At 44.4% G+C, this 26,802-nt stretch overlaps 1 protein-coding gene across 3 annotated transcripts in view; it reads left to right on the forward strand.

Annotated features, from left to right (window-relative positions):
* The window catches only part of Gabpb2 (GA binding protein transcription factor subunit beta 2), a 29,354-nt gene extending 2,811 nt beyond the window's left edge, over positions 1-26,543 (forward strand). For all 3 annotated transcript variants that reach the window (XM_040752247.1, XM_013123770.3, XM_005084278.4), the window contains exons 2-8: positions 6,566-6,705; positions 7,630-7,797; positions 8,343-8,537; positions 13,331-13,481; positions 21,280-21,465; positions 23,577-23,707; positions 23,998-26,543. In XM_040752247.1, coding sequence (XP_040608181.1) covers positions 6,598-6,705; positions 7,630-7,797; positions 8,343-8,537; positions 13,331-13,481; positions 21,280-21,465; positions 23,577-23,707; positions 23,998-24,297 — 1,239 coding nt within the window. In that variant the 5' untranslated portion in view covers positions 6,566-6,597 and the 3' untranslated portion in view covers positions 24,298-26,543. The remainder of the gene's footprint in view (positions 1-6,565; positions 6,706-7,629; positions 7,798-8,342; positions 8,538-13,330; positions 13,482-21,279; positions 21,466-23,576; positions 23,708-23,997) is intronic.
* Positions 26,544-26,802: the final 259 nt, after the last annotated feature.

Below are 26,802 nucleotides of genomic sequence, written 5' to 3' on the forward strand. Positions count from 1 at the left end.
ACATTCCCACTGGTAACCAAATAGAAGGACTGGTTTCCCAGCTGGGTATGGTGGCACACACTTTTAAGCCCAGCCCTAGGGAGGCAGAGGCAGGTTGGTCTCTGTGAGTTCAAGGCTAGCCTGGTCTACAAAGTGAGCTCCAAGACAGCCAGGGCTACACAGAGAAACTGTTTTAAAAAAAAGTTTTCCTGTGATTGTTGGTATTGGTTACTTTTGGAAGGTTCAGACAAACAACCCTACTCCCTTGTTGGTTTGGAACAGGATTTTGTGACAGTTAGGCCAGCCTCCAATCACCATTATCCTGATTCGGGTTCCCAAAGTGCTGGGCTTTCGGGCAAAGGCCACTCTGGCCAGCATGACTTCATTCTCTCTCCCCAGCCCTCCTTTCACCGTCTTGTCTCTAAACAGCTTTCTCTGAAGACAGTCAGTGCACCTGTGGTCTCAACTGACCCTCATCACCATGATAAGCTGTGACAGATGTCAGGGAGTTAGTACCAATAAAGTCTTCATAGGTCCAATTCCCAGCACCCACGTGGCATCTCACAACTGTCTGTAACTCCAAGGCCTGACACCTCACACAGACATGCATGCAGGCAGAACACCAGTGTATATAAAATAAAAATAAATTTAAGCAGATAAGAGGTATAGGTGGTTTTTAGGTCAGCCTACATGAAGTCTACTCTTACGCTTCTCACTTTCTTTTGTTGTTCTTTTACAGAATATTAGCAGCCAACAATTAAAAAGCTACACAAAAACACAACCAGCAAGAGGAAATATTTAATGAGAACTAGCTTGAAAAGCCAGTGTTGTTTATAGGTGTCTTCCTTAAGTGATCAGTGTCCAATACCTTTGAATTAGTAGAAGCACTGCTTGGAGTGCAGTGTCAGGGCATGTCTAATTATCTTTGTTTAAAGCAACTGACTAGTCAGTACAATTAGGAGCGTATGACACAGGCCTGGGAAAAGGAAGCACCACTAACAATTGTAATTTAGGCCCCATCAGCTTGACTCCCAAGCAGTTAGATCCTAAACCATGCATCTTAGCTTATACAATACGGCAGGCATAGAAATACGTTGAACACGTTGAGGAGCCTGCAACATCATTACACAGAACTATACAGAAATCCTCTATATAGTCACTCAGCTTCTGCTCGTTAAGCAAAATTTAGAATCTTTAGTTCCCTAGGTCTACCACACTAACAAAATCCAATGCTGGACCTCCACAAATTTAGTAACAGTGAATACAGAATTATTTTTGGTGTGTACAAAACAAAATACTTTCATTTTGAGGCCAATAGATGGAGACCAAGGTTTCAGATAGCAGGATTATCCAAATAGCGTGCTTTTTATTTGATCAGTAGTGATCTTTTTAAATTAATTTATTTGTGTATGCTTTGTTTGCATGTATGTCTGCAAGTGACAAGAGGGCAGTCCCATTACAGATGGTTGTGAGCCATCATATGGTTGCTGGGAATTGAACTCAGGACCTCTGGAAGAGCAGCCAGTGATCTTAACAGTTAGCCATATGTCCAGCCCAGGCAATATTGATTTTACTTGTGTGTGTGTTTGTATGGTGCGTGTGTGGAAGTCAAAGGACCATTTTCCTGAGTCAGGTCTCTTCTCCCATAGGGTCAAGAGATTGAACTTGTCCATCAAGTCTGGAGCTAAAGGCATTCACCATCACCACCCACCTATTTATTTTTTCAGCTTTAATCCCAGCACTGGGGAGGCAGAGGCAGGTAGATCTGAGTTCAAGGCCAGCCTGATCTACACAGCAAGTTCCCAGGACAGCCAGGGTTACACAGAGAAACCCTGTCTTGGGAGAAAAAAAAAAAAGACAGGGTTTCACTTTGTGGTTCTTGGCTGGCCTGGACACTGAGATGCATCTGCCTCTGCCTATGCATATGCACATGTACCTGCTTGTCTGCATGTATACCTTGTGCGCGCAGTGGTCTTGAAGACCACAGAGAGTGTATCAGATGTCCTGGAACTCAATTCAAGGGGTTGTGAGATGCCTAATTGGGTGCTGGGAACTGAACCCAGGTCCCCTGCAAGAGCAGCAGTGTTCATCATCTCCAAGCCATCTCTCCAGCCCCGGTATTTATTTTGCTTTTAGTTATGTCCATGTGTCTGTGTGGGGATGTGCAAGTGCCTGCAGAGTAAAGAAAAGGATGTCTGTTCCCGTGGCACTAGAATTACAGGCTGCAGCCTGGAGTCCTCTGAAAGAGCAGAGCACACCCTCAGCTGCTGAGCCATCTCTTCCTCACCCTAAACAGCTACATGAATTGATAGGTTGGTTTGGGGATGGGAGTATGCATGCCCTCAGTATTCCTGTGGGAATCAGGACAACTTTCCAGAGCCTGCCCTCTCCTTCCACCGTGTGAGTCCTGGGGATACAGCTCTAGTTGTCAGGTTTGGTGGCAGTTCCTGTATGTGCTGAGCCATCTTGCTGTTCCCAAGCAGTTAGCTCAATAAAATATAAAATTTTGTTAATTTTACAATGAACATGTACACTTAATTGGATATTAAAATACCCACTTTCTGAACTGAAGAGATGGCTCAATGGTTAAGGGTTTGCACTGTTTTTGCTGATTTTGTTTCCTAGTAACCAAATAAGGCAGCCCAAATTCTCCTGTAACTGCAGTTCCAAGGGACAGTCTCCCTCTTCTGGCCTCCAAGAGCACATACCCATGGATACCAGGGACACACACATACAATTTTTAAAGTAAATATTGAACAGATAAAAATAAAATATCCACCCTCATAATACTACAACAAAATATATTTTTTATTAGCAGTTAGGCTACCCTAGCAGCTGCTGTACCATTCAGCCTTTCCTCTCTACTGGGAGTGAGTGGCTGACTATTTTCTCCTGGCCATAGCTTGCCAACATTGTTACCATACAGTTAGGGTCAGAGCTTGGGCCCTGGCATCCCTAACAAGCTGGCATATTTGTCAATGCACCATTAATAATTAAAAGCAGAAAAGGATTTATTCAATGTGGCCATACTGGAGAGAAATCCAGTGAACACCTGTCTGTTCTGGGCTTCTGACATACATGAATGTTAGGTTGATTAGGTGTGTGCGTGCCTTTAATTCCAGCACTCGGGAGGCAGAGGCAGGCGGATCTCTGTGAGTTCGAGGCCAGCCTGGTCTACTGTCCGAATTCCAAGACAGCCTTCAAAGCTACCGAAAAACCCTGTCTCAAAAAAAAAAAAAAAAAAAAAGGTGTGTAGGAATAACTAGCCATTCCTGGCCAAGGTATGACCCCAAGTACTATCATTGACTCCCTTGACTCCCATCTCCTGCAAGGTGGTCTGACAAATTGTCAGAACGTTGTGATCTTTCTGAGGTGACAATTATCTCTGTCTGGCACCTGGGTTCAGCTATTTTCTTCTCCCAAAATGAGATTCTTGGGAAAGTTCCAGTGATGTCCATTGTCCCAGTGTCTGAGAGCAGAGGAGACTGTCTTCATTCCTGTGAGAGTAGTTACAGTAGTTACAGGCATGAGCCAGCAGGGCTGGCCACACCAAGCTTTTTAATAGCTTTTCCACCTGATGGTAGGTATTCTTTGATGCTACACCAAAGCTTGGCAAGTGGTAATTTTTTTGTGGTTCATACAGCCTCATGCATGCTAGACAAGCACTCTGCCATTGTATTGCATCGCTCACAAGATAGGTGGTAATTTCTTAAAAGTTAGCTGCAAGGTTGATAATTTAGCTCAGTAATACCCTGGGTTTGGTTCTCTGCATCAAGGGGGACAAGTGGTTGCAAGGGTTGAAGAGATGGCTCAGCACTTAAAAGTATTCAGTGTTCTTCCCGAGGACCTAGGTTCAGTTCCCATCACCGATTTGACAGCCCACAACCACCTGCAACTTCAGCTTGAGGAGATTTGATGCCCTTTTCCAGCCTGCATTGCATGTAGACAGTGTACAGACATACATATAGGCAAAAATAGTCACACATGCAAATAATTTTAAAATAATAAAATTAGTTGAAAAGATAAAGCTAAAAACAACTGTCTGTCTTATACTTTGATTTTTGGCTGTACTGGGACTTGACTCCAGAGCCTTGCACATAGTAAAGTTCTACTACTGAGCTGGTTTTTTACTGTTCACTAAATTACCCACGCTATGCTTCAATTCATATTGTAGTCCAGACAGGCCTTGGACTTTTGCACCAAAGCCCAGTGCTTCGACACTAAGCAGCCCTCCACAGAATGAGCCTTTGATTAGGTTTTTATGACCCAGGTTGGTCTCAAACTTGGAATCTTCCTGTTTCAACCTTCAAGAAACCGAAATTACTGAGATTACAGGCCTTTGCCACAAGGCCCTACTTTGAATGTATTAATTTTGGAGGATGTTCTGAGTACTGCATGGTGCATGCATAGAGATCTGTAGCTGCTTCTCTCCTTTTACCATGTGGGTCAGGTAGTCAGACTGGAGAGGTGGCTCCTAGGTGACTTGTGTGAAGCCTGATGGCCTGAGTTCAATCCCTAGAGCCATGTGGTAGAAGGAGAGGACCAACTCGTGTAAGCTGTCCCCTGACACACCCACACTCAAGAAAGAGACAGCTGGGAGAGAGGCTGGAAAGAAAGATTGAGACTGGCCCTCGTGTAGCTCAGGCCTGTCCAGAACTCAGCGTGTAGCTGAGCTGGCTTTGCGCTTCTCATCTGCCCGCCTCCACTCCTAAGTACTAGTGTTATGAATGTACCTCCTGTGTAGCTTTGGAGGCTGTCCTGGAACTCGCTCTGTAGACCAGGCTGACCTCGAACTCACAGAGATCCGCCTGCCTCTGCCTCCCGAGTGCTGCCACCACTGCCTAAAGCACATGGCAATGAATACAGTAAGTTTATTTCACAATTTGATTGGGCAAAAGCAATAGCAATTATACACTCCATGCTATTTTCACTATCATTGCAAATGATAAGCTGCTTAAACAAAACAAAATGAAATGTCAAATGATGCCTTAGTATTGTAGCAAAAATAGCTTGGACCACGTGGATTCCTGTAAGGTTATTAGTATGGCTCAGAGCCATAAACCACACATTTATGAACTGCTGTCCTAAGCAAATCATTGGCCAGTGGGAGTTTATTCTTGCCATGCTGGCCAAGGTATCACTTGCCCCTAATCTCAGTACCTTGGAAGTGAAGACTGGAGGGTAGCAGTTAAAGGTTATCCTTATCTACATCAGCTTGGGCTACCAGAGTTGCTGTCTCCAAAAAAAAAGGGGGGGCAATTTGCTTTCTGTAAACTTTGATTGGCATTGCATCATTTTGCCATAGCTAAAAACCAAAAAGATTAACAGTTGCAATTCATTTTAGAGACGATGCTTCTTAGTGGGAAAAATGAAGACTCCCGAGAGTGGAAGGGGCTCCCAGAGAGGACTACCTCCATGTGCCCTGCCCAGCGTTCTGTTTAAAATATTTATTCTTGGTGCTTGTATATGATGGGGGCAGGGGTTGCACTCCATTGCATGTACACAGGACAGCTTAAAGTCAGAATCAGTCCTGTCCTTCTACCAAGAATTCTGGAAGATAGGACTCGGGTCATCCAGCTCTTGTAGAAAGCAGTTTGGGACTGGAGAGATGACTCAGTGGTTGAGAGCACTGGTTACTCTTCCAGAGGTCCTGAGAATCACATGGTGGCTCACTACTCTGTATAATGAGATCTGGTGCCCTCTTCTGGCATACATGTAGATAGAACACTCATACCTAAAAAATAAATAAATAATAAAAAATTTAAATTAAAAAGAAAAGAAAGTACTTTGGCCTGCTGAGCTATTTCACAAGTCCTGCCTGGTGACCTTTTATGTCTTACAAAAGAATTGGGTTGAGACAGGGCAGTTGTTATTGAAATTGGTCAGGTTTTGAGCTGGCTCATCAAAAGCTGGGTCTTACTCATCCAATCCAGTCATGAGCTACAGAACTAGCTCATGGTCCTTCAAGGCCCTTCCTTAAGGGTGATTAACTCAAAATTTCATTTTCAGATGGGTATCCTTGTGCCTTGCCTAGAAATCGGGTGCATGCTTTGAACTGCATTCTTTAAAGTTATACTCTGACACTGGGTCTGGTCATGAAAACCTGTAATCCGAGCTACTTGGGAAGTTGAGGCAGGAAGATCACAGCCTACCTGAGCTGTGGCGTAAGTTTCATACCAATCCTAGCAATTTAGCTAGCTCCTCTCTCCAAATAAAAACGAAAAGGGCAGGTATGGTGACACTAGGCTGTAATCCTAGCACTTGGGAGGTGGAATCAAAAAGATCAAAAGTTTCAGGGTCATCCTTAGCTACACAGCAAATTTGAGGTCAGTGTAGGCTATATGAGCTCCTGTCCCCCAATCAAAAACATCTTGTGAACACATTTCATTGTGCTTATGGTGGCACATATTTGCATCTTAGCATTTGGCAGGTGGGGGAAGAAAGATTTTGAGTTTGATGCTTCCATGGACTACATAGTGAGTTACAACAAGCCAGCCTGGACTGAATGGCAAAACCGTGTCTTAGAGAAAACAAACAAAAAGCAAGAACATTTACAGACAACTGCTTCCCTTGTGTTGGATTGCAGCTCCCTGGATACTTTTGTTCCTATGCATAAAGATGTCTCTGGTGGATTTGGGGAAGAGGCTGCTAGAAGCTGCAAGAAAAGGCCAAGATGATGAAGTGAGAACGCTGATGGCCAATGGGGCCCCGTTCACCACAGACTGGGTACGTTTAGCAGGAGGCTCCAGTCGTTTCCAGGTGTGCCGTAACCTGTCCTGAGGCTAACAGGTGCACCTGAGGATTGCAGTCCCCTCTTTAGTTTTCCCATGTGCAAGTTGCTGTCAATATGTAGGTAGTAATTGTGAGCTATTAAATACTATATTTTTATTTGCAGTTGTGATTGTATATGCCTTTAGTCCTAGAACTTGGCAGGCAGAACTTGGTGAGTTTGAGGCCATCCTGGTGTATATAGCAAGCTCCAAGACAGCCAAAGATACATAATGAGATCTTGTCTCAAACAACAAAAAAACTCGCCGGGCGTTGGTGGCGCACGCCTTTAATCCCAGCACTCGGGAGGCAGAGGCAGGCGGATCTCTGTGAGTTCGAGGCCAGCCTGGTCTACAGAGCTAGTTCCAGGACAGCCTCCAAAACAATACAGAGAAACCCTGTCTCGAAAAACCAAAAAAAAAAAAAAAAAAAAAGACTCTTTCTCCAAGGATGAATACTATAGGATTCATTTCTTTTTTTTTTTTTTTTGGTTTTTATGAGACAATTGTTCTCTGTATTGTTTTGGAGGCTGTCGGTCCAGCCTGGCCTCGAACTCACAGAGATCCTCCTGCCTCTGCCTCCTGAGTTCTGGGATTAAAGGCATGCGCCACCACCACCTGGCTTTTTTTTTTTTTTTTTTTTTTTGGTTTTTTGAGACAGGGTTTCTCTGTATTGTTTTGGAGGCTGTCCTGGAACTCACTCGATAGGCCAGGCTGGTCTCGAACTCACAGAGATCCTCCTGCCTCTGCCTCCTGAGTTCTGGGACTAAAGGCATGTGCCACCACTGCCCGGCTTAAGATTCATTTCTTATTCATGTGTTTCTACCCAGAAATGATACAGTTCTACACATAGTGGAATTCAGTGAGTATTGTTTTCCCACAGCTTGGAACATCGCCTCTTCACCTTGCAGCCCAGTATGGTCATTATTCCACAGCAGAAGTGCTCCTCCGAGCAGGCGTTAGCAGGGATGCCCGGACCAAAGTGGACAGGACCCCTTTGCATATGGCTGCCGCTGATGGACACGCACACATCGTGGAGCTGCTTGTTAGGGTAAAGCAGGACGGATGGTACTGTGCTATAACACAGGCACTCACTTCCCATAGTGTTTCTTAAAGACTGGTAGGAAAGTGGGCTGCAAAGACTTAACAGTAGATGGTCAGTAAGTCATATCTCTATTTGTTTATCTAGATTAATTTATTCATTAAAACCATGTTTCGAGAGTTGTGAAGATGAGTTTGTTTTCTAATTTTTTAAAGGTTAAGCAGATTTTATTGATTTTTTTTCATTCCTTTTCTGTAGGTGTTCGCTGTATGTATGCCTATTTTTTTTTTCAGGCCCTACTCAGCTTTCTGCTAATAAATGCAACAGAATCTGTTCCTTCCCCCTTCCTCAACCATCTGTTAGAATTTCCCAATGATGTCCTTAGCAGACCCGCTCAGTGAAAGCATAATGTCTCAGCATTCAGGCTGACTTGAGAATGTTTTCCCTTTGGCGTCCCTTAAGTGAGGACTCAAGCTAAACATCTCTATTGCAATGGGATCTCACACCTGGGCTCCTATGCCAGCATCTGCTGAAAAGCTGCTTCTCTGTCACAGAGTGGTGCAGATGTGAATGCCAAGGACATGCTGAAGATGACAGCCTTGCACTGGGCTACAGAGCACCACCACCGAGACGTGGTTGAACTACTCATCAAATATGGCGCTGATGTCCATGCTTTCAGCAAGTTTGACAAGTCTGCCTTTGACATAGCACTGGAGAAAAACAACACTGAGATTCTGGTCATCCTGCAGGTATGTTCCTTTATATCTCCAAATACACCTCCACTTCTATATTATTCTGAAAGAGTTGGATTAAAACAGAATTTCCCCTCATTTTATCAGAATAGCACTGCTAGCATACCTCCCTTCACACACACACACTCACACACACACACACACACACACACACACACACACACACACACACACACACCACCCAGTAAAGACAAGCTCTCAAGTAGCCCAGGGTGATCTCAAATTTTGAATGTAGCTAAAGGTGACTTTTGATCCTTCTGTCTCTGCCTCACCTAAGCTAGAATTTCGGACTGTACTACTGTGTCTGGCCTTTGTTTTGAGACTAGAGTCACACTGTGAAGCCAAAGATAATCTCTCTAACCAGGCCTGCACTTAGTGTTTTTTTTTTTTTAAACAGAATTCTAGAAAATCCTGTATCGCTCATGGTGATTAGAGAACTATTCCAAAAATACTCATTGCTGACACTGCAGAGCAGAACTCTACAGACCTTTTCTGGTTTTGAGAGTTGCCCAATTTATGAATAATTTTTTTGCTCCTATAAATGGGTTAAGTTGAAAGGAAACAGTCAGAACAGAAGTAACATTTATTTGACTGTCCATTGTTTTTCTCTCCATTAATGTTTCCATTTCTACTTAACTAGACTTGGGACAATCTTAAAAGTCACAGGCTGACCGGATGGTGGTGGCACACACCTTTAATCCCAGCACTCAGGAGGCAGAGGCAGGCAGATCTCTGTGAGTTCGAGGATAACCTAGTCTGCAAAGTGAGTTCCAGGACAGCCTCCAAAACCACACAGAGAAACCCTGTCTTGGAAAAAACAAAAGTCACTGGCACTCTTCTTTGATCCTAGCATTCAGGAGTGAGAGACAGGAAGATCTCAGTGAGTTTCACTTCAACCCACCTTGGTCTACATAGCAAGTTTCAGTCCAAACAGGGCTACATAGTGAGACCCTGGCTTAAGAAAAGAAAAGAAAAAAGAATTGCTGCTGGAGATATGACTCAGCGATCAAAAATTCTTACCAATGGGAAGTAGTGATGCATAACTTTAGTCCCAGCACTTGGGAGGCTGAGGCAGGTGGATCTCTGTGAGTTTGAGGCCAGCCTGCTCTACAGAGTGAGTTCCAGGAAACCCAAAACAAACAAGCAAAACCCCCCCCACACACACACACAAAAAAAAACCAGAGAAACCAAAAATAGAGAAATAACAATATTTACCACACATTAAAAAGGGAATAATTTTAGATAAGAAAGAAAGAGACTCTCCAGGGCTAGGAGATAGCTAAGTTGGGAAGTGTGTCTTATAGACATGAGGGACTGAGTTTGATCCCCAGAACCCATACAAAAAAGCAGGTGTGGGCCAGTCGGGTGACTCAGTGGGTAAAGACCCTTGCTGCCAATCTCACAGTCTGTGTTCAATCCCCAGTACCCGCCTTTAAGGAGAAAATCAACTCCTTCAAGTGTCCTCTCACCTGCTGTTGGGTGACAGACCTTTCCTGGGGAGACACAATTCGTGTTGTGTACCCAGTCCAGAAAGGGAACCCAGTGCAGACCAAAGTAATGATGTGTTGCCCCAAAATTCAATTTGGTGAAGCGGGGTTGTTAACAGAAGTGTGGATGAGGGGATCTTACAAGGAACAGGGGTAACACAAAAGCAGCTTCATCTCCAGAAAACCCACCCCAGCATGGAAAACTGCAGCCCTGGAGCATGCTAGCCCGCTGTCAGGCTGTGGCACATTCCTAACACCTTTCTTTCTGTAGTTGGCTAGTCAGTCTTCACCCTGCAACTATTGCTCCCTTCCACACTGTCATTAGGGCCCTCAAGAATCTTCCAAGCTTCCATTCTTCTCTCATATGTGGCTTTTTGCTGGCCAGCCTCTCCTTCCTTCCTGGAGCAGATGTTCCAGTTTAGAGGGACTGCTGCAAATCAGAGGAATTCATGCCTTACAATCTATGCATGTGTGTGCCCTGGCAGACTAGAGCACACATGTGCATATACAACAAATAAATTGTAATTAAAGTATTTGTAGAAACATCTGTGGATCTCTGGTGCTTACTGGCCAGCCAGCCTTGCCTTCTTGATGAATTCCAGAGCAGTGAGAGTCCCTACCTACCTCAGAAAAACAAGATAGATAGCATCTAAGGAACAATATTCAAGGTTACCCTCAGGCTGCACCCTTCCATGCATACATATCCTGTCAAGATGGCACGTACCCATATAATCTCACCATTATAGAGTATATGGAGGCAGGAGGAATAGAAATTCAAATTCATCTTCAGCTACATAGCAAGTTTAAATGCCACTTGGACTACTTAAGACACTCTCTCAAAAAACAAAACCAACTAAACCAAGAAAACCACAACAATCCTAAGCCTGTGAAATGTTTGTGCAGTGCCTCAGTGTGTTTCTCCCCATACACACAACAAAGGGAAACAGATACCCAGACCTGAAAGGCAGAGGCCCCCACCTCTCTACAAATACACCCTTCACCTAATTCCCCACAAAGACAGATCCTGAAGCCATCAAAAATTAAGTTCAAAGAAATTACATTTAGGGAATTACTTAGTGGGCAAGGGTGTTGCTGCCAACCTTCATCCAGTCCCTGGAACCTCCCACATGCTGGAAAGTGAAAACTGACTCCTGACAGTTGTCCTCTGACCAGCACGTGTGTATGTGCACACATACACGCTCAAAGTGTGTAGAGCCAGGCATGGTGGCGTACACCTTTAATCCCACCACTCAGGAGGCAGAGGCAGGTGGATCTCTGAATTAAAGACTGCTCCAGTCTGTATACTGAGTTCCCAAACAGCTAAAACTACGGAGTCTTTAAGGGGCAAGTGCTTCAATACAGGTTTCTCTGTGTAACCTTGACTGTTCTAGAACTTTCTCTGTATATCAGCCTGGCCTTGAAGTCACAGAGATCCACCTGACATTGTCCCATGAGTGCTGGGATTAAAGTTGTGTGCCACCACTGCCTGGTTTACCCAGAGATTTTGTTTTGTTTTTAAGATTTATTTATTTATTATGTATATAGTATTCTGCCTACATGTATGCCTACAGGCCAGACGAGGGCACCAGATCTCATTACAGATGGTTGTGAGCCACCATGGGGTTGCTGGGAATTGAACTCAGTGCTCTTAACCTCTGAGCCATCTCTCCAACCCCTACGTCGAGAGTCGTAAATAAACAAACAAATCTAAGTGCAAAAAAATAATTGGGCCAGTAATGGCTCAGGTAGAGGCACCTGCCAAGTCTAATGCTCCAAGTTGGGTTCCCTGGACCCACATGGCGCAAGGAGAAACGCCTGACTCTTGCCAGTTTTCTGTTCTCCACATGCATGTGTGACCCCCACACACAAAGAAATATGATGAGAAAGTTTAATTGTATTCATTTTTCAGGAAGAAGTTATTCTATACTAGAATAAGCACAAACTAAAAACAGATGTGAAATAACATCTGTGGGGATGACAGGTGCAGGAGTTATGCATGTGATCTTGTTACATGGCTAGTGAGATATTTCTTATGTGTGTGGGCCATGGGAACATAGTAGAAGCTTGTTTTGTTTTATTTTGTGTGTTTTTAAGGCTGAGGCTCCCTATATAGCCTAGCTTTCCTGGAAGTGGCTTTTGTAGATCCTTAAATTTATAGAAATCCACATTCTTCTCTTACCTCCTGAGTGCTGGGATTAAAGCTTTCTTTCTTTTTTTTTTTTTTTTCCCTCTTTTTGGAGTGGAGGTTGAAGGATGATCTTCCTGTGTGTGGCTCTGCTTCCTGTGCTGACCTCAAATTTGAGGTGATCCTCCTGTCTCAGCTTCTGGGGTGCTGAGATGACAGGTTTGAATTGCCACGTCTGGATTTAGAAACTCAGATTCAGGATTGGTGTGCTTGTTTTAGGAAGGGGATTGGAGGAGAGGTCAGTGCTGAGTAGCATTGGATCCTTCATCAGGCCGGGCCAGCCTGCCCGGGCATGCTTCCACTGTGGGAGCTGCTAGAGGGTCAGAGTAGCTGATTGAAGAAGGAACTTAACAGTATCCGGAGAATGAATAGTCTGCTTCAGTTGAAGTTCTCAGTCAGGGGGTAATTACATATGAAAAATAGCTGCTTGTGCATTTTCAGCTTGTGTTTGTTCTTCATGACAGATGGTTTTCTAAAGACTGGTTATTCTCAACTTTCAGTTATTGTTCAAAGTCTTTTCATAACTGGACATTTTAGTAGCTATCATGTTTGTAGAAAACGTCTGAGAGTAAAAATAAAAGATAAGCATCTTTTCACCAAATTGAGCAGACATCCTCGGAAGCAAGGGTGTATGCAGCAAGTGGAACTAGACTTCAAATCTGCCACTGATTTATCTGCTTGTTATGTGCTCTCCGGGGAGTTTCTTCAGTGGCAGAATGGAGCAGGTTGTGGAATAAAACTCTAGAGAGTGTTTTTCTCTGCAGGGATCTCCTACTAGCACCTTGTCTTGTAGATAATTGATCACAGAATGTCAGTGCTGCAATTACCTTTTAGACTATCCAGACCAGTTCCTTCCGTTTTTTTCTTTTTTTAGAGAGGGTAAGTGAAGCATGTAGAAGGCTTTGTGACTAGTACACCTTTGCTTTCTCGAGTAGAAACAAGCTTGGGAAAGCCAGACAATATGTTGCATTAGTCTGAGAAAAGCAGCAGTCTTAGCTCCCTGGACATTGTATACCAGACTAGTTCTGCCTGGCAGAGCTCTGGTGGGGAGGGACCATGCTGGTCAGTGACTGTATGACTGAAGCGCTGACTCTGAAATATCCTGCTTTGTTTGGTAGGAAGCAATGCAGAACCAGGTGAATGTTAACCCCGAGAGAGCCAACCCAGTGACTAACCCTGTGACTGTGACTGCTCCATTCATCTTCACCTCTGGAGAGGTCGTTAACCTCGCTAGCTTTGTTTCTTCAGCCAACACCAAAGCAACCTCAGGTAATATTCTGATGATGGAACATCTATTTTAGGCTTAAAAATGAGCAGAATCGCCGGGCGTTGGTGGCGCACGCCTTTAATCCCAGCACTCGGGAGGCAGAGGCAGGCGTATCTCTGTGAGTTCGAGGCCAGCCTGGTCTACAGAGCTAGTTCCAGGACAGCCTCCAAAGCCACAGAGAAACCCTGTCTCGAAAAACCAAAAAAAAAAAAAAAAAAAAAAAAAAAGGGCAGAATCCCATTTTCTTAGACATGAATGGATATTCTATCTGATACCCACTCTTATAAAAAATATCTCATAAATGGTGCTGGGATTAAAGCCCTGAGCTAGAACACTTGCTGAGTGTGTAAGACCATGGACTAAATCTCCAATACCACAAAAGGTAAAGTGAAAACATTTGTCAAACTCTTGTTTCTCAGTGTAGACATTGAACTTGGTCCTCACATTACTGAGCCTGTGTTCGCAGCCTCTTCTTTTTCTGCTTGCTATTGTTTGGTCTGTGTAAGACAGAGTCTCACTGTCATGCAGGCTGCCTGGACTCATTGTGTAGTTAATGCTGACCATGAACAGTCCTCCTGCCTCAGCTTCCTAATTTCTGGGATTACAGGTATATACCACCATAGCCAGCTTTGTAATAACTTTTAAAGCCAAGGCATTTTTCTTTCTGGGAAAAGGAAGATTGTGGGGAATTGTAATCAAGGGATTATAAATCCCAGCACTCAGGAGAGAGGTAAGAGGATCATGAGTTTAAGATCAGTATCTGCTACCTTAGACGCTGTCTCAGAAATCTAGGTGAGATGGAGCAGGCCTTTACTCTCTGCACTCAGGAAGCAGAGGCAGGTAGATTTTTCAGTCCCAGGCTAGCTTGGTCTACATATTAGACAAACAGTTGAACGAGCAGCAACCAAAAGGTTATGCCTTGGGCTGTGATGTACCTAGGTTATTTAAGTGTTGCCTAGCATGTATAATAGCACACACATGTGATACTGGCACAAAGAAGCCTGGAGAACCAGAAGTTCAAGGTCTTCCTCAGGAGTTCAAGGCTAATTTAAGGGGGAAGAAAAAGCCATACCTGACTATAACAGTTTCTTCAATCCCAGCACTCAGGAGGCAGAGGCAGGTGGATCTCTGTGAGTTCGAGGCCAGCCTGGTCTAAAGAGTGAGTGCCAGGACAGCCTCCAAAGCCACAGAGAAACCCTGTCTCCAAAAACCAAAAAAAAAAAAAAAAAAAAAAAAAGAAAAGAAAAGAAAAGAAAATATAACAGTTTCTCAGTGTGGTACTGCTGAGGAAAATAATTAAATATTCTTAATTTAAAACAATAACAAAGCTGGGCATGGTGGCCCACCCTTTAGTCCCAGCACTCAGGAGACAGGCAGGTGGATCTCTGTGAGTGCAAGGCCAACCTCGGCTACATTAAGTTACAGGACAACCTACACAGAGAAACCCAGTTTTGAAAAAAAAAAGGAACAGCAGCAACAAAAAATTAAAATAGGATAAAAATCAGTGACTGTTGAAATACTAATATAAATGAGGCACGTGTGATGATTTGAATAAAGTAAACTTCATTTGTTCATGAGCATATATTTTGCTCTTGTGTATATCTGTGTGTGTGTGTGTGTGTGTGTGTGTGTGTGTGTGTGTGTAGTTTTTGTTTGTGTCTCATTGTGTAGTAAACTGGCTACTTTAGCCCTCCATCACTGAGATTGCAAGCTTACACTACCTTCTGGGTTTGGGATATATGTGTATGTATTTTAATTATTTAAAGCAGAGAAAAATACTTGGTATCAACCATTTTACACCTGAATGCTTTGGGGGGGTAGGGGTGGGAAGTGCTGAGACCGGGTCTCATAGCCTAGGTTGGCCTTGAATTTGTAATCCCCCAGCTTCCACCTTCCCAGTACTAGGATTGCAGTTGTGAGTCACCTAGTCTACACCCGGAGCCTGCGACTGCATATTTAAACTCTTAAAAGGAGCAAGTGAGTTTATTTTCATCCTTCCTTTTATAAATATGTGTTCTATGACAGGAAATTTCCAAATACATTTCTAGTTCTTGACTTTTTTCTGTTTCTGACTTTCAAACATTCAATACAAGGCTGGGTGTGATGATGTGGTGACTTGTGGCTCTAATCAGAGCACTAGGGAGGCAAAAGCAATATCTCTGTGAGTTTGAGACCAGTCTGGTATACACAGTGAGTTCTAGGCCAGCCAGAGCTACTCAGTGAGTCCCTGTTTCAAACAAAGAACCCCCCCAAAAAATAAATAAATAGTAAAGTACAGTGGTATTATATTTCTGGACTCCCAGCACTCGGAAAACTTAAGGCAGGGAGACTACCAAAAGTTTCTGGCCAGTCTGAGCAACATAATGAGAGCCTGTCTCAAATAAATAGAAAATGCATAAAGCCAAATGAATAAAAATAAATAACTGGGCCGGGCGTTGGTGGCACACGCCTTTAATCCCAGCACTCGGGAGGCAGAGGCAGGCGGATCTCTGTGAGTTCGAGACCAGCCTGGACTACCAAGCGAGTTCCAGGACAGCCTCCAAAGCCACAGAGAAACCCTGTCTCGAAAAACCAAAAAAAAAAAAAAAAAAAAAAAAAAACTGGGCTGTATCTGTAGTTCACTGATACAGAATTTGCCTACCATTTACGGAGCACTGAATTCAATTCTAGTACTTAAGGGAATAAAAAGGAATAACTATATTCCCAAACAAGTTGTATAATATAAAAAGGAAGGGTCACCGGGCATTGGTGGCGCACGCCTTTAATCCCAGCACTCGGGAGGCAGAAGCAGGCAGATCTCTGTGAGTTCGAGGCCGGGCTGGACTGACAGCCTCCAAAGGAAGGGTCTTGTTTTGTTGTTGGTTTGGTTTGGTTTTTTGAGACAGGGTTTCTCTGTAGCTTTGGAACCTGTCCTGGAACTCACAGAGATCCACCTGCCTCTGCCTCTCGAGTGCTGGGATTAAAGGCCTGCAGCAATACTGCCCAGGTGAAAAGTGTTTTCAATAATTCAAAAACCTTGATTAGACTTGTAAGCTAAAGTCTAATCCTGTCTAATTAGGAGGCTGAGGCAGGAGGTTCAGAAATTCAAGAATGGGGCCAACAAATGGCTCAGTGGGTAAAGCATTTGCTGTGTGAGCTTGATGACCTAGATTTGATTCCCCAGAACCCACATGAAGGTGGGAGGCCCCAGGTGCACTGGTGTAATCCCAGGTCTTGGGAGGCAGAGGCCTCTTTAGTTTGAAGCCATCCTGGTTCATATATCAAGCCCCAGGGTAGTCAGGGCTTCATAGAGAGATCTTGTCTAAAAAAAAAAAGAATTTAAAGGTGAACTGAAAAAACAAAGCACCACTGTTCCCTAGAATAGCAGCCAGTTCTCTTCACTCCTGAGCATCTCTCAGGCCCTAATCTTACACCGTAGCTCAGGCCAGCTTGTTACTTAGTGTAGGCCACGCTAGCCTTGAATTCCTGGCAGTCGTCCTCCTTAGCCTCCCAAGTTCTGAGGTTACAGGTGTGAGACACCATATTGGCTTCGGGTTCTGACAACCTCCTAAATGTGTTCTGATGCTTTGATTCTGTAAACTACTCTGGGTGTGCTGGTATACACCTATGATCACTGTACTCTGGGGAGTCAAGGCAGGGTGATGGAAAGTTCAAAGCCAGCCTAGGGGCTGGGGTAATAGCTCAGTTGGTAAAGTACTTGCCTTACAAGCTTGAGGAACTGAGTTCTATCCCCAGGATCTACAGATAGAAAGACAGGCATGTTGGCTTGTCCTTGAAATCCCAGCAGCACTGGATAGGCAGAACAAAAACAGGCAGATTCTTAGGCTTTCTAGCTGGCCAGCCTCACCTATTTGGTGACCTCCAGAGCTCCAGGCCAGTGAGAGACCCTGTCTTCAAGTCAGTAACCCCTAAAGAACAGCACCTGGGGTTACCCTTTGACCACACACACACACACACACACACACACACACACACACACACACACACACACACACTGAACAATATAACAAAACTGTCTCAAGGTTATAACAAATTTATCCATGTTCTGAATAGATAATAAGATGTCAAGGACTGGAGAGATGGCTCAGTGGTTAAGAGCACTGGTGCTCTTCCAGAGGTTCTGAGTTCAATCCCCAGCAACCACATAGTGGCTCACAACCATCTGTAATGAAGTCTGGTGCCTTCTTCTAGTGTGTAGGCATACATGCAGGCAGAACACTGTATGATGTCCCTAAGCCAGGTCTGATGACACAAGCCTGTGATTCTGTAGGGGAAGCTAAAGCGGGAGGATAAGTTTCAAAGCCTGCCTAGATTACAAAGTGAGTTCAAGGCAAGCCTGATCAACTTGCTGAGATGCTGTCTGAGATAAAAAGCCAAAAGAGTGAAAAATGTCAGTACGATACAGGACATTAAGACAAGAGATTATTCCTTGAAGCCACAAGATTTCTTTACTGCCATGAAGAGACAGACCCACAGCCTGGTGGTGGCTTTTAGGAGAGTTCAGGCCCCAGTACTGGAGACAGATTTTTCTTTCTTTAGGATACAGAGTAAGACTTTGTCTCAGACAAACAAACTGGAGAGTGCAGAGATGGGTCAGCAGTTAAGAGTGCTTTTACTTCTCTTGCAAAGGACCTGAGTTCTGTTCTCCGCGCCCACATCAGAAGGCTCATAACTGCCCGTAGTAATTGCAGTTCGGGGACCCAGTGCCCCATGGCTCCTGAGGGTATCTGCACACATGTGACACACATAAACTCACTCTGGCACCCACATACATACATATGTAAAATTTTTTGTCTTTCTGTTGTTTGTTTGTTTGTTTGTTTTTGAGATACGTTTTCTCTGTGTAGCTTTGGAGCCCGTCCTGGAACCTGCTCTGTAGCCCAGGCTGGCCTGGAACTCACAGAAATCCTCCTGTCTCTGCCTCCCGAGTGCTGGAATTAAAGGCATGTGCCATCACCACCCAGCTCAGTAATTTATGTATTTATTTTTTTAAGTTTGTTTTTTTTTGTTTTTCTTTTTTTTTTAAGATTTTATTTATGTATTATGAATACAACATCCTGCCTCTACATATGTCTGCACGCCAGGAGAGGGCACCAGATCTCATTACAGATGGTTGTGAGCCACCATGTGGTTGCTGGGAATTGAACTCAGGACCTCTGGAAGAGCAGTCAGTACTCTTAACCGCTGAGCCATCTCTCCAGCCCCTCAGTAATTTATTTTAAACCTAGAAAATTACAAGTTTTTGATTGCTAATGACTGAGTAGCTCCATATGCCCCAACCTCCATGAAGGGCTACCTGATGGCATCCCAGAGTGCTGCTCTGCAAGCAAAAGCTTTGGGTTTAACATCTCGTATGACCCCAACACAAGCAAAATTTACCTAAAACTCGCTTATTCGTTGTCTCACTTGTGACGCTAGCCTTGCTGTAACAGATAGGAAACACAGGAGCCTAACAGAACACTCAGGAACAAACAGCTGAGTCTAACATGTGGTTATTAGCAAGACGTGAGGCCCTGGGCATCCGGCACTGTGCTCCACTCACACCACTCAGCTCTCGAGGCGTTTCATTACAAAAGAGTGTCCACCTCATCCCCTGCCCGACATCATCAAAAGTGTGGAGGTTTTGTTTGGTTTTCGATATAGAAGCCAGACATGGTGGTGGTGGACACTTTTAATCCCAGCACTGGGAGCCAGAGGCAGCAACCCCTTCTCCAGCACACACAGAGCCACAGGTGGTGGGTGTCTGCTGGTGAAGTACAGCTTCTTTTGTTATCGAATCTCCACAAGTTTTAAATTATATTAAATAGCAAAGAGTTCTGCTGAGCATGGTGGCCCACTCCCTTACTCCCAGCACTCAGAAAGCAGAGGCAGGTGGATCTCTCTGAGATCAAGGCCAGCCTGGTCTATAGAGTGAGTTCCAAGACAGCCAGGACTTGTTACATAGAGAAACCCTGTCTCAAACAAACAAAAAATAGAAAACCAATTCCTGCTTGTTGTCTTTATGACCTCAATGTGTGCACCATACACACTCACAAAGAAGAGAAAGTTTCAAGTTACTTGGCCAGCATCAGTGGTAGCCTGTGAAGAAAAACCTTAGAAATTCATATAGCTGGTGACAGATAATTAGAGTTAGGGCTCAGTAGTCTCCTATGAACTCTGGCCGACTGTACTTTCATTAAAGGAAGTAAATTGTTGTGATGTCTTTCTTCCATTGACATTTGGGAGGTGAGGACATTCCTCCACTGATAGTCAGAGAGTGGTGAGGCAGCATGTCAGGAGAAACATACTGTTTCAGTTTGCTCCCTGGTTTGGGGTAAATCATTTCAGTTTTCCAGGTCACTAGTTTCCTCATCTGGCATGGTGGTTGTGTTAGATTTCTATTATAACATTCGAACTTTGTGGTTTCTTTGGATGTGGATCATTGGCGAGTGTTTTGTTGTTTCTGAACTAGGATCTCATAACTCTCAACTCTTGCTTCCCTTGCCCCTACCTCCCAGTCACTAGGATTATAGTACACCTGATTCATTCTTCATTTCTTTTCCTTTGTTTTGTTTTGTTTTTTGCTTTTTGTTTTGAGGCAGGGTTTCTCTATGTAGCCCTGGCTATCCTGGAACTCACTATACATTTGTTAGTTCACTACTAAATGTCTCCATATTCTTAAATTAGTTATACTACTTTACAGGTTTTTTTTTTCAAGTTTCTTTTTTTTTTTTTTCAAGATGATACCTAAGAAAAGGATTCTAAGATCTTGGAAATTATCATACACTATAGGGGAAATCCCAATGCTTATTAACCTATTAAAGGTGACAATAGTGGCTCCAAAACAAATTTCACACACACACACACACACACACACACACACACACACACACACACACGCACGCACGCACGCACGCACGCTAGGTTGTAACTCAGAACGAGTGTTTGCCTAGCTTTCACAAGTTCCTGAGTTCCTTTTCCAGTACCACGTAAATCAGGCATGGTGGCCCACACTTAGATTCAAGCACTTGTGCAGTAGAAGCAAGAGGATCAAGGGTTCTAGATCATCCTCAGCTCCTCTGTGAATTTGAGGCTAGCCTGGACTATAGGAGACCCTGCTCCACCCCACCACCCCTTAAAAAGTATGTGTATAGTTTAGTTTTCTTTGAAATAGAGACTCATATAGCTCAGGCTAGCCTTAAACTCCATATGTAGTTTAGAATTTGAGACCCTCCTGCCTTTGCCTACCAAATAATAGAATTTTACTTATGCCCCACCATACCTGGAAAGTCTATTAGCATTTCAAAATGTATTTATGTGTAGGACCTATCTCTTTTTTGTTTTTTGAGAGTTGTTTTTGGTTTTGCTTTTGTTTGTTCTTGGGACAGAATCTCACTACATAGCCCAGGCTGCCTGGAACTCACGGTGATTCTCCTACCTCAGCCTCCTGAATGTTGTGATTATAGTATATGCTGCCAAGTGTGCCCTAGAACCTGTCTTTATTGAACACTATTAACATCTCAGCGAGGACATTTTTAGAAAATACTATCCTAACAGAGTCCCTGTGTTCTTTCCTGCTGGCTTACTATTCATCAAAGCTTTTCTGGACAGTTATTGTTGCTCAGTCCCATAGTCCTGACACATGGGAAACTATGACAGGCTGAGCCCCCTGAATTCAGAGGCCCTATCTCAAAAAATCAACCAAGTTTTCTTCTTTTTCAAAAATATTTTGAGTAGTATTTCAAAGAGGATGGTGAAACTTGCATTCTTATTTTTCTTAAATTCACTTTTTGAATTTTGAATTCACTTTTGTTCTCCCAGCTAACCTAGAGGAGATGGAAGAAGGAAACTCACTTGACTCCTCAGTCCAGCAAGTGGTGGGGAGTGGAGGCCAGAGAGTCATCACCATAGTGACTGATGGTGTCCCTCTAGGGAACATCCAAGCCTCAATCCCTGCTGGGGGCATTGGCCAGCCCTTTATTGTAACCATGCAAGATGGACAGCAAGGTAAGTTATATGCAGTAGACAAATGCTATTTAAAGGTATTTTAGATATGCCATATTCCCTTAAGAATGAGGCAGTAAGACAGGATTTGGGGAAAGACTGGAGAATGATAGAAGAAACTCTAAGAAAAAACATCACCAATCTATACAGGCTAATTTAATTTCCCTAGCAGATCCATAATTTTTGAGTAAAAATGAATGGTCTCAACCACACATGGTAGCATATGCCTGTGGTAACAGCACCTTGGGCTACACAGTAAGGACAACCTCAAAAAACAAACAAAGGAAGGAAGGAAGGAAGGAAGGAAGGAAGGAAGGAAGGAAGGAAGGAAGGAAGGAAGGAAGGAAGGGAAAAAAGAAAACTCAGATCAGAAAACACATTACACCCTGGGCACAGGTCAGGAACTCAGCAGTAGGGAGACAGAGGCAGGAGCATGGCTGTAAGTTCTGGACCAGCCTGATCTACAGAGTGAGTTCCTGGCCAGCCAGGGCTGCAGAGTGAAACAGTAGCTCACAAAACAGGCTGAGGAGGTAACTCAGTTTGTAGAGTGCTTGTCTGCTGTGCAAGAGCGTCCCGTCCACAAGTCAGAGAAAAGCTTCACAAGAAACCAAGCCACACCTTGGTCCAGCCTCCAGAAAATAGATTTTGACACTGTCATGTTTTGTAATGACAGTTGTAGTGATCTATAAAGAGGGTGCCACTGCGTGTTCTGTGTACACGTACGGGAAGATAGGTAGTCAGGGGTCACCCCATGTGTCCATTCATCCTTTGCAGCTGACTCGGTGCAGTCTGACTTTAATCCAGTCTGTTTCCTTTGGGCTTTGAGTCCTCTTGTAGTCAGATGTCCTAGAGCTCAGAGTGTTCTGTACTTTGTCAGAATCTCCTGCATAAGCGGGTGGTGGCGCATGCCTGTAACCTCTGCACTCCAGAGGCTGAGGCGGGAAGATGGCTTGTAATTGCTATCTTCCAGTCCCATTTTATTATTTAAGAGAAAAATAATTCTCCGAGGAGCAGATGGGAAGTGGGGGGAAGTGGTGGAGATTAGGAAGAGAAAAGGAATGGGGTACTGAGGTTAGTATATAAAAAATAAATTAATAGAAAATTTTTAAAAAAAGAAAAATAATTTTGGGCCAAGATCTTAATCTGTACCTCAGCCTCGCCTCAAACTCACTGTGTAACCTAGGGGGATGCTAAACTCAAGGCAGTCTTCCCACTGCACTGGAATTACAGCTGTGACCACTACCATCTATTTCGTTTCGATTGGTTTTCTTTTGAAACAGTAGCTCTCATAGCATAGGCTGGCCCCAGACATCACAAGATGACCTTGAATTCTGTTCCTCTTGCCTCTACCTCCCAAATAAATGCCTGCTAGGATTATTGGCATGAGCCATCATGTCAGGCTCAAAGTATTCTTTCTCTCTCTCTCCCTTCTCTCCCCTCTCCCCTTTTTCCCCTCTCCCCTCTCCCCTCTCGTCTCTCCCCTCTCCCCTCTCTGTTCTCTCTCCTCTCCTCTCTCCTTGCTGTGCATCTTTGGCTAGCTTGGTGTTCACTGTGTAGACCAGGGTGGCACAGACTTGAAGCTGTTCTTGTGCCTCAGCCCCTGGATGCTGAGATCACAGCATGCAGCACCGTGCTTGTCGTAAGAGCCTGAGGCCTGCATGGTTACAGCTGCCAGCTCTTCCTTCCTGGGCTCTGCTTTTCTGTCCTTTCTGTGGCCTTCACCTCACCTTTTGACTTCATATACTGTGCTTCATGGCTTTTGGTTTTGCTTTTGGAGACAGGGCTACAGAGAGCCCTGCTGTTGACCAGGCTGAGCTCAAAATCAGAGCTCTGCCTGCCTCTGCCTCCTGAGCATGGGGACTGAGGGCATGCACCCCACAGCTAAAGATTCTACGCTGTAAAGAGATATCACAAACAGTGTATGCCCATGTACAGGGGTGGGGGGTGGGGGTATCACCTGGTAGTAAAACACTTCTCTGTCATACAAGAAGCTGTGTCAAAAATACTAATAATAGTTTGATAATGACATTATCACTCTTTTGTAGTTAAAATCAAACAAGCCTTCTTTGTATATTGTGTGCTCATTGTCTCCCATTGTTGTGCTTGGCTTGCAGTCCTAACTGTGCCTGCTGGTCAGGTTGCAGAGGAGACAATAATTGAAGAGGAAGAAGAGGAAGAAGAGAAGTTGTCGTTGGCAAAGAGACCGAGGATGGCAGAGATGGCAGACACTGTTGAGGAAAGCAAGGTAATAAGATCTCCACCGTGAGCCAGAGAAGGGAAAGGAAGGGAATGGAAGCCATGGGGTCACAGCCATAGCCATCCTCACCTTTCCGTCTGCCATCTGGCTCCTTCGTTACCAGGAATCCTTTTTGGTTTTTCGAGACAGGGTTTCTCTGTGGCTTTGGAGGCTGTCCTGGCACTAGCTCTGTAGACCAGGCTGGTCTCGAACTCACAGAGATCCGCCTGCCTCTGCCTCCTGAGTGCTGGGATTAAAGGCATGCGCCGCTTACTGGGCTCCTATTGTTTGCTCTGCAGGAAGGCAGTGAGAGAGAGCTTCTGCAGCAGCAGCTCCAGGAGGCCAATCGAAGAGCCCAGGAATACAGACACCAGCTTCTCAAGAAAGAGCAGGAGGCAGAACAGTACCGCCTCAAGCTGGAGGCGATGGCCCGACAGCAGCCCAATGGGGTTGATTTCACTGTGGTTGAGGAGGTGGCTGAAGTGGATGCTGTGGTAGTGACAGAAGGAGAAGCAGAAGAAAGAGCAGCAGAAGTGATGAAGTCAGGAAGGACCACAGAGCCTCACACTAGTGTTTCCATAGAAACTGTTTCATCTTAACACGCAAAGGCCTTGACTTGCACTCATTCATCTTACTCTTTTCAAGAAGAGAGTACAGAGGCAAGCATCGTGTAAGGCTGTCTGTAAGAAGGTAACGGTAGCAGGGCTCAGTGCCTGGGCCCAGGGAGACTGTGTGTACAGCTGGAAAACTCCGCCCGCCACCTTAGGGGCATCTAAGGGACCAAAGGACCAGGACCAAATCTCTCAGCTCACATCATCGCTTTAAACAGAGAACTGGGCATTGCGGGTAATTTTTTAAAAAATAATTTTATATCAAAGATTTTAAGATAATACTTATACACCAAGAGCCTTTAATAATTTTACCTGAGATTTTCAAGTGACCTGAAATTTCTTGTAGATTTATGAAACTAATAACAGAAGTAGGAAGCCTCCTCCTGAGGAGGAGTAAAGATACCATGCATTCCTTTCTTTTTTCCTTTTTTTTGGGGGGCAGAGGGAGGTTCAAGATAGGGTTTCTCTGTGTAGCCCTCACTGTCATGGAACTCACTCTATAGACCAGGCTGGACTTGAATTCACAGATCCACCTGCCTCTGCTTCCTCGGTGCCGGGATTAAAGGCCACCACTGCCTGGCTAATGATACTGTACATTTCTAAGAGAGCAAGCACACAGGGTGTCCCTAGTTAGTTCACTGAAAAGGAATCTCTAAGCTAGGAATGGTAGTCCATATCTATAAAGCCAGCACTCAGGAAGCTGAGACACAGCTAATGAGTTTGAGGTCAGCGTGAGCTAAAGACTCCTTCAGTGAAAGAGGGACAGGCGTGCTGGTAAACACTTTAATCCCAGCACTCTGCAGTACAGACAGTTGGGTCTCTATGAGTTCTAGGCCAGTCTGGTTCACATATCAAGTTCCTGACCAGCTAAGGCTACATAATGAGACCCTGACTCCAGATAAAGCAAAGCCAAACAAAACCGGATTGGAGCAGTGGCTCAGTAGTTAGAGTATTGCCTGTTCTTCCAGAGAACTTGAGTTCAGTTCCTAGCACCCATAGGAGGCTGCTCACAACTACACACAATTCCAGCTGCAGGAGTCAAATGCCCTTTTCTGGCCTCTCTGAATACCCACACATATACATATAAATACAAATTTAAAAGTTAAGTTAGTTCAATGCCAAGGTACACGCTTAGGGAACATGAGACAAGAAGATTGTCATGGGTTTGAAGTCAGCTTGAGCTTCATAGAGAGTCACAGGTCAGCCTGGCCTACAGTGCAGCACCTTAATGCACGAAGAGAAGGTTAAATGAGTGTGGTGGTGTGCACCTCTTCCAGCGCCCAGGAGGGGAAGCAGGTGCATCTGTGAGCTTGAGGCCAGCTTAGTCTACAAAGAGAGTCTGGGATAGCCAGGGCTACATACAGAGACCCTGCCTCAAAAAAAAAGAAAGCAAAGAGAGGTGACTTGTGATTGCCTGATAAATTGTATGTTCATAGCTTAGTCACCAGTTTAAAAAAATATAATTAAACCAGGCATAGTGGTGCATGCTTGTAATCTGTAATCCTAGCACTGTGAGGCTGCGACAGGAAGGTCACTTGCAAATTCACATACACACATACACACACACACACACACACACACGCACGCACGCACGCACTCACTCACTCTGAACTGGCCAGACTCTGTGTGCTCTCATCCCTGCACTCAGGAAGCAGGGCAGACAGGTCTTTGGGATTCTAACCAGCCTGGTCCACATAGTGAGTCCCAGGCCAGTCAGGACAACACAGACCCCAACTAACAACAGCAAAAAAATCTGAGGACATAGCTCAAAGGTGGAACATGGTGCTTAGCTGCAAGGAAGCCCTGGGTTCCGCCTTTGACACTGTTTGTACACAACAAAGCGAGGGGCAGAGAGCAAAGAAAAAAACAACTGACATCAAACTTTTAAATGCCAGAAAGACAGTTTACTTATGTGGAGTGTATATGTGAAGTCCGCGTCCTCCAGACTGCATCTCCTGAGACTGGGCCGTGGTTAGAACAAGGGTTCTGAGCTGTGAAAACTCTGGTCCTGAGATGGAAGCTGTACTGGCTGGACTTTCTGAGATTGCAATCAGGAGGGTCATTTGTTGTCACAGCATCTTCCTTCCAAACATCTGTGTATATAAAGTCAAGCTCAAACCCTCTAAATTCTGTAACGTTTGGTTGAGTATTCTATGTCACATAGGACATTGGTGCTTTCCTATAGCACTTACCAGTCTACGACAAAAAAAAAAAGTGTGCAGGTTGAAGGCCAACGCTATGTAGGCTTGTTTCTGTTTGATTTAGGATGAGTAAATTGCTGCTTTTGTTAACATGAACCAGTAGAGCTCTGTGCCTTATAGTGTTCAGGACAGCTGTCACTGCCCCAGAGCAAGGAGTCATACATCCGGGCCCTTGCTGACCTCTCCTCTCTCTACTCTGCTCACTTTTGCAAAGATTTTCAGGACTGGGTGGTGGTTGAGGTGGGGTTGGGGTAGGTCTCTATTATTAACGTGAAGTGATTTTTTGTTTGTG

Source organism: Mesocricetus auratus, unplaced genomic scaffold, assembly GCF_017639785.1.
Source record: "Mesocricetus auratus isolate SY011 unplaced genomic scaffold, BCM_Maur_2.0 Super-Scaffold_100009, whole genome shotgun sequence".
NCBI lineage: Eukaryota > Metazoa > Chordata > Mammalia > Rodentia > Cricetidae > Mesocricetus > Mesocricetus auratus.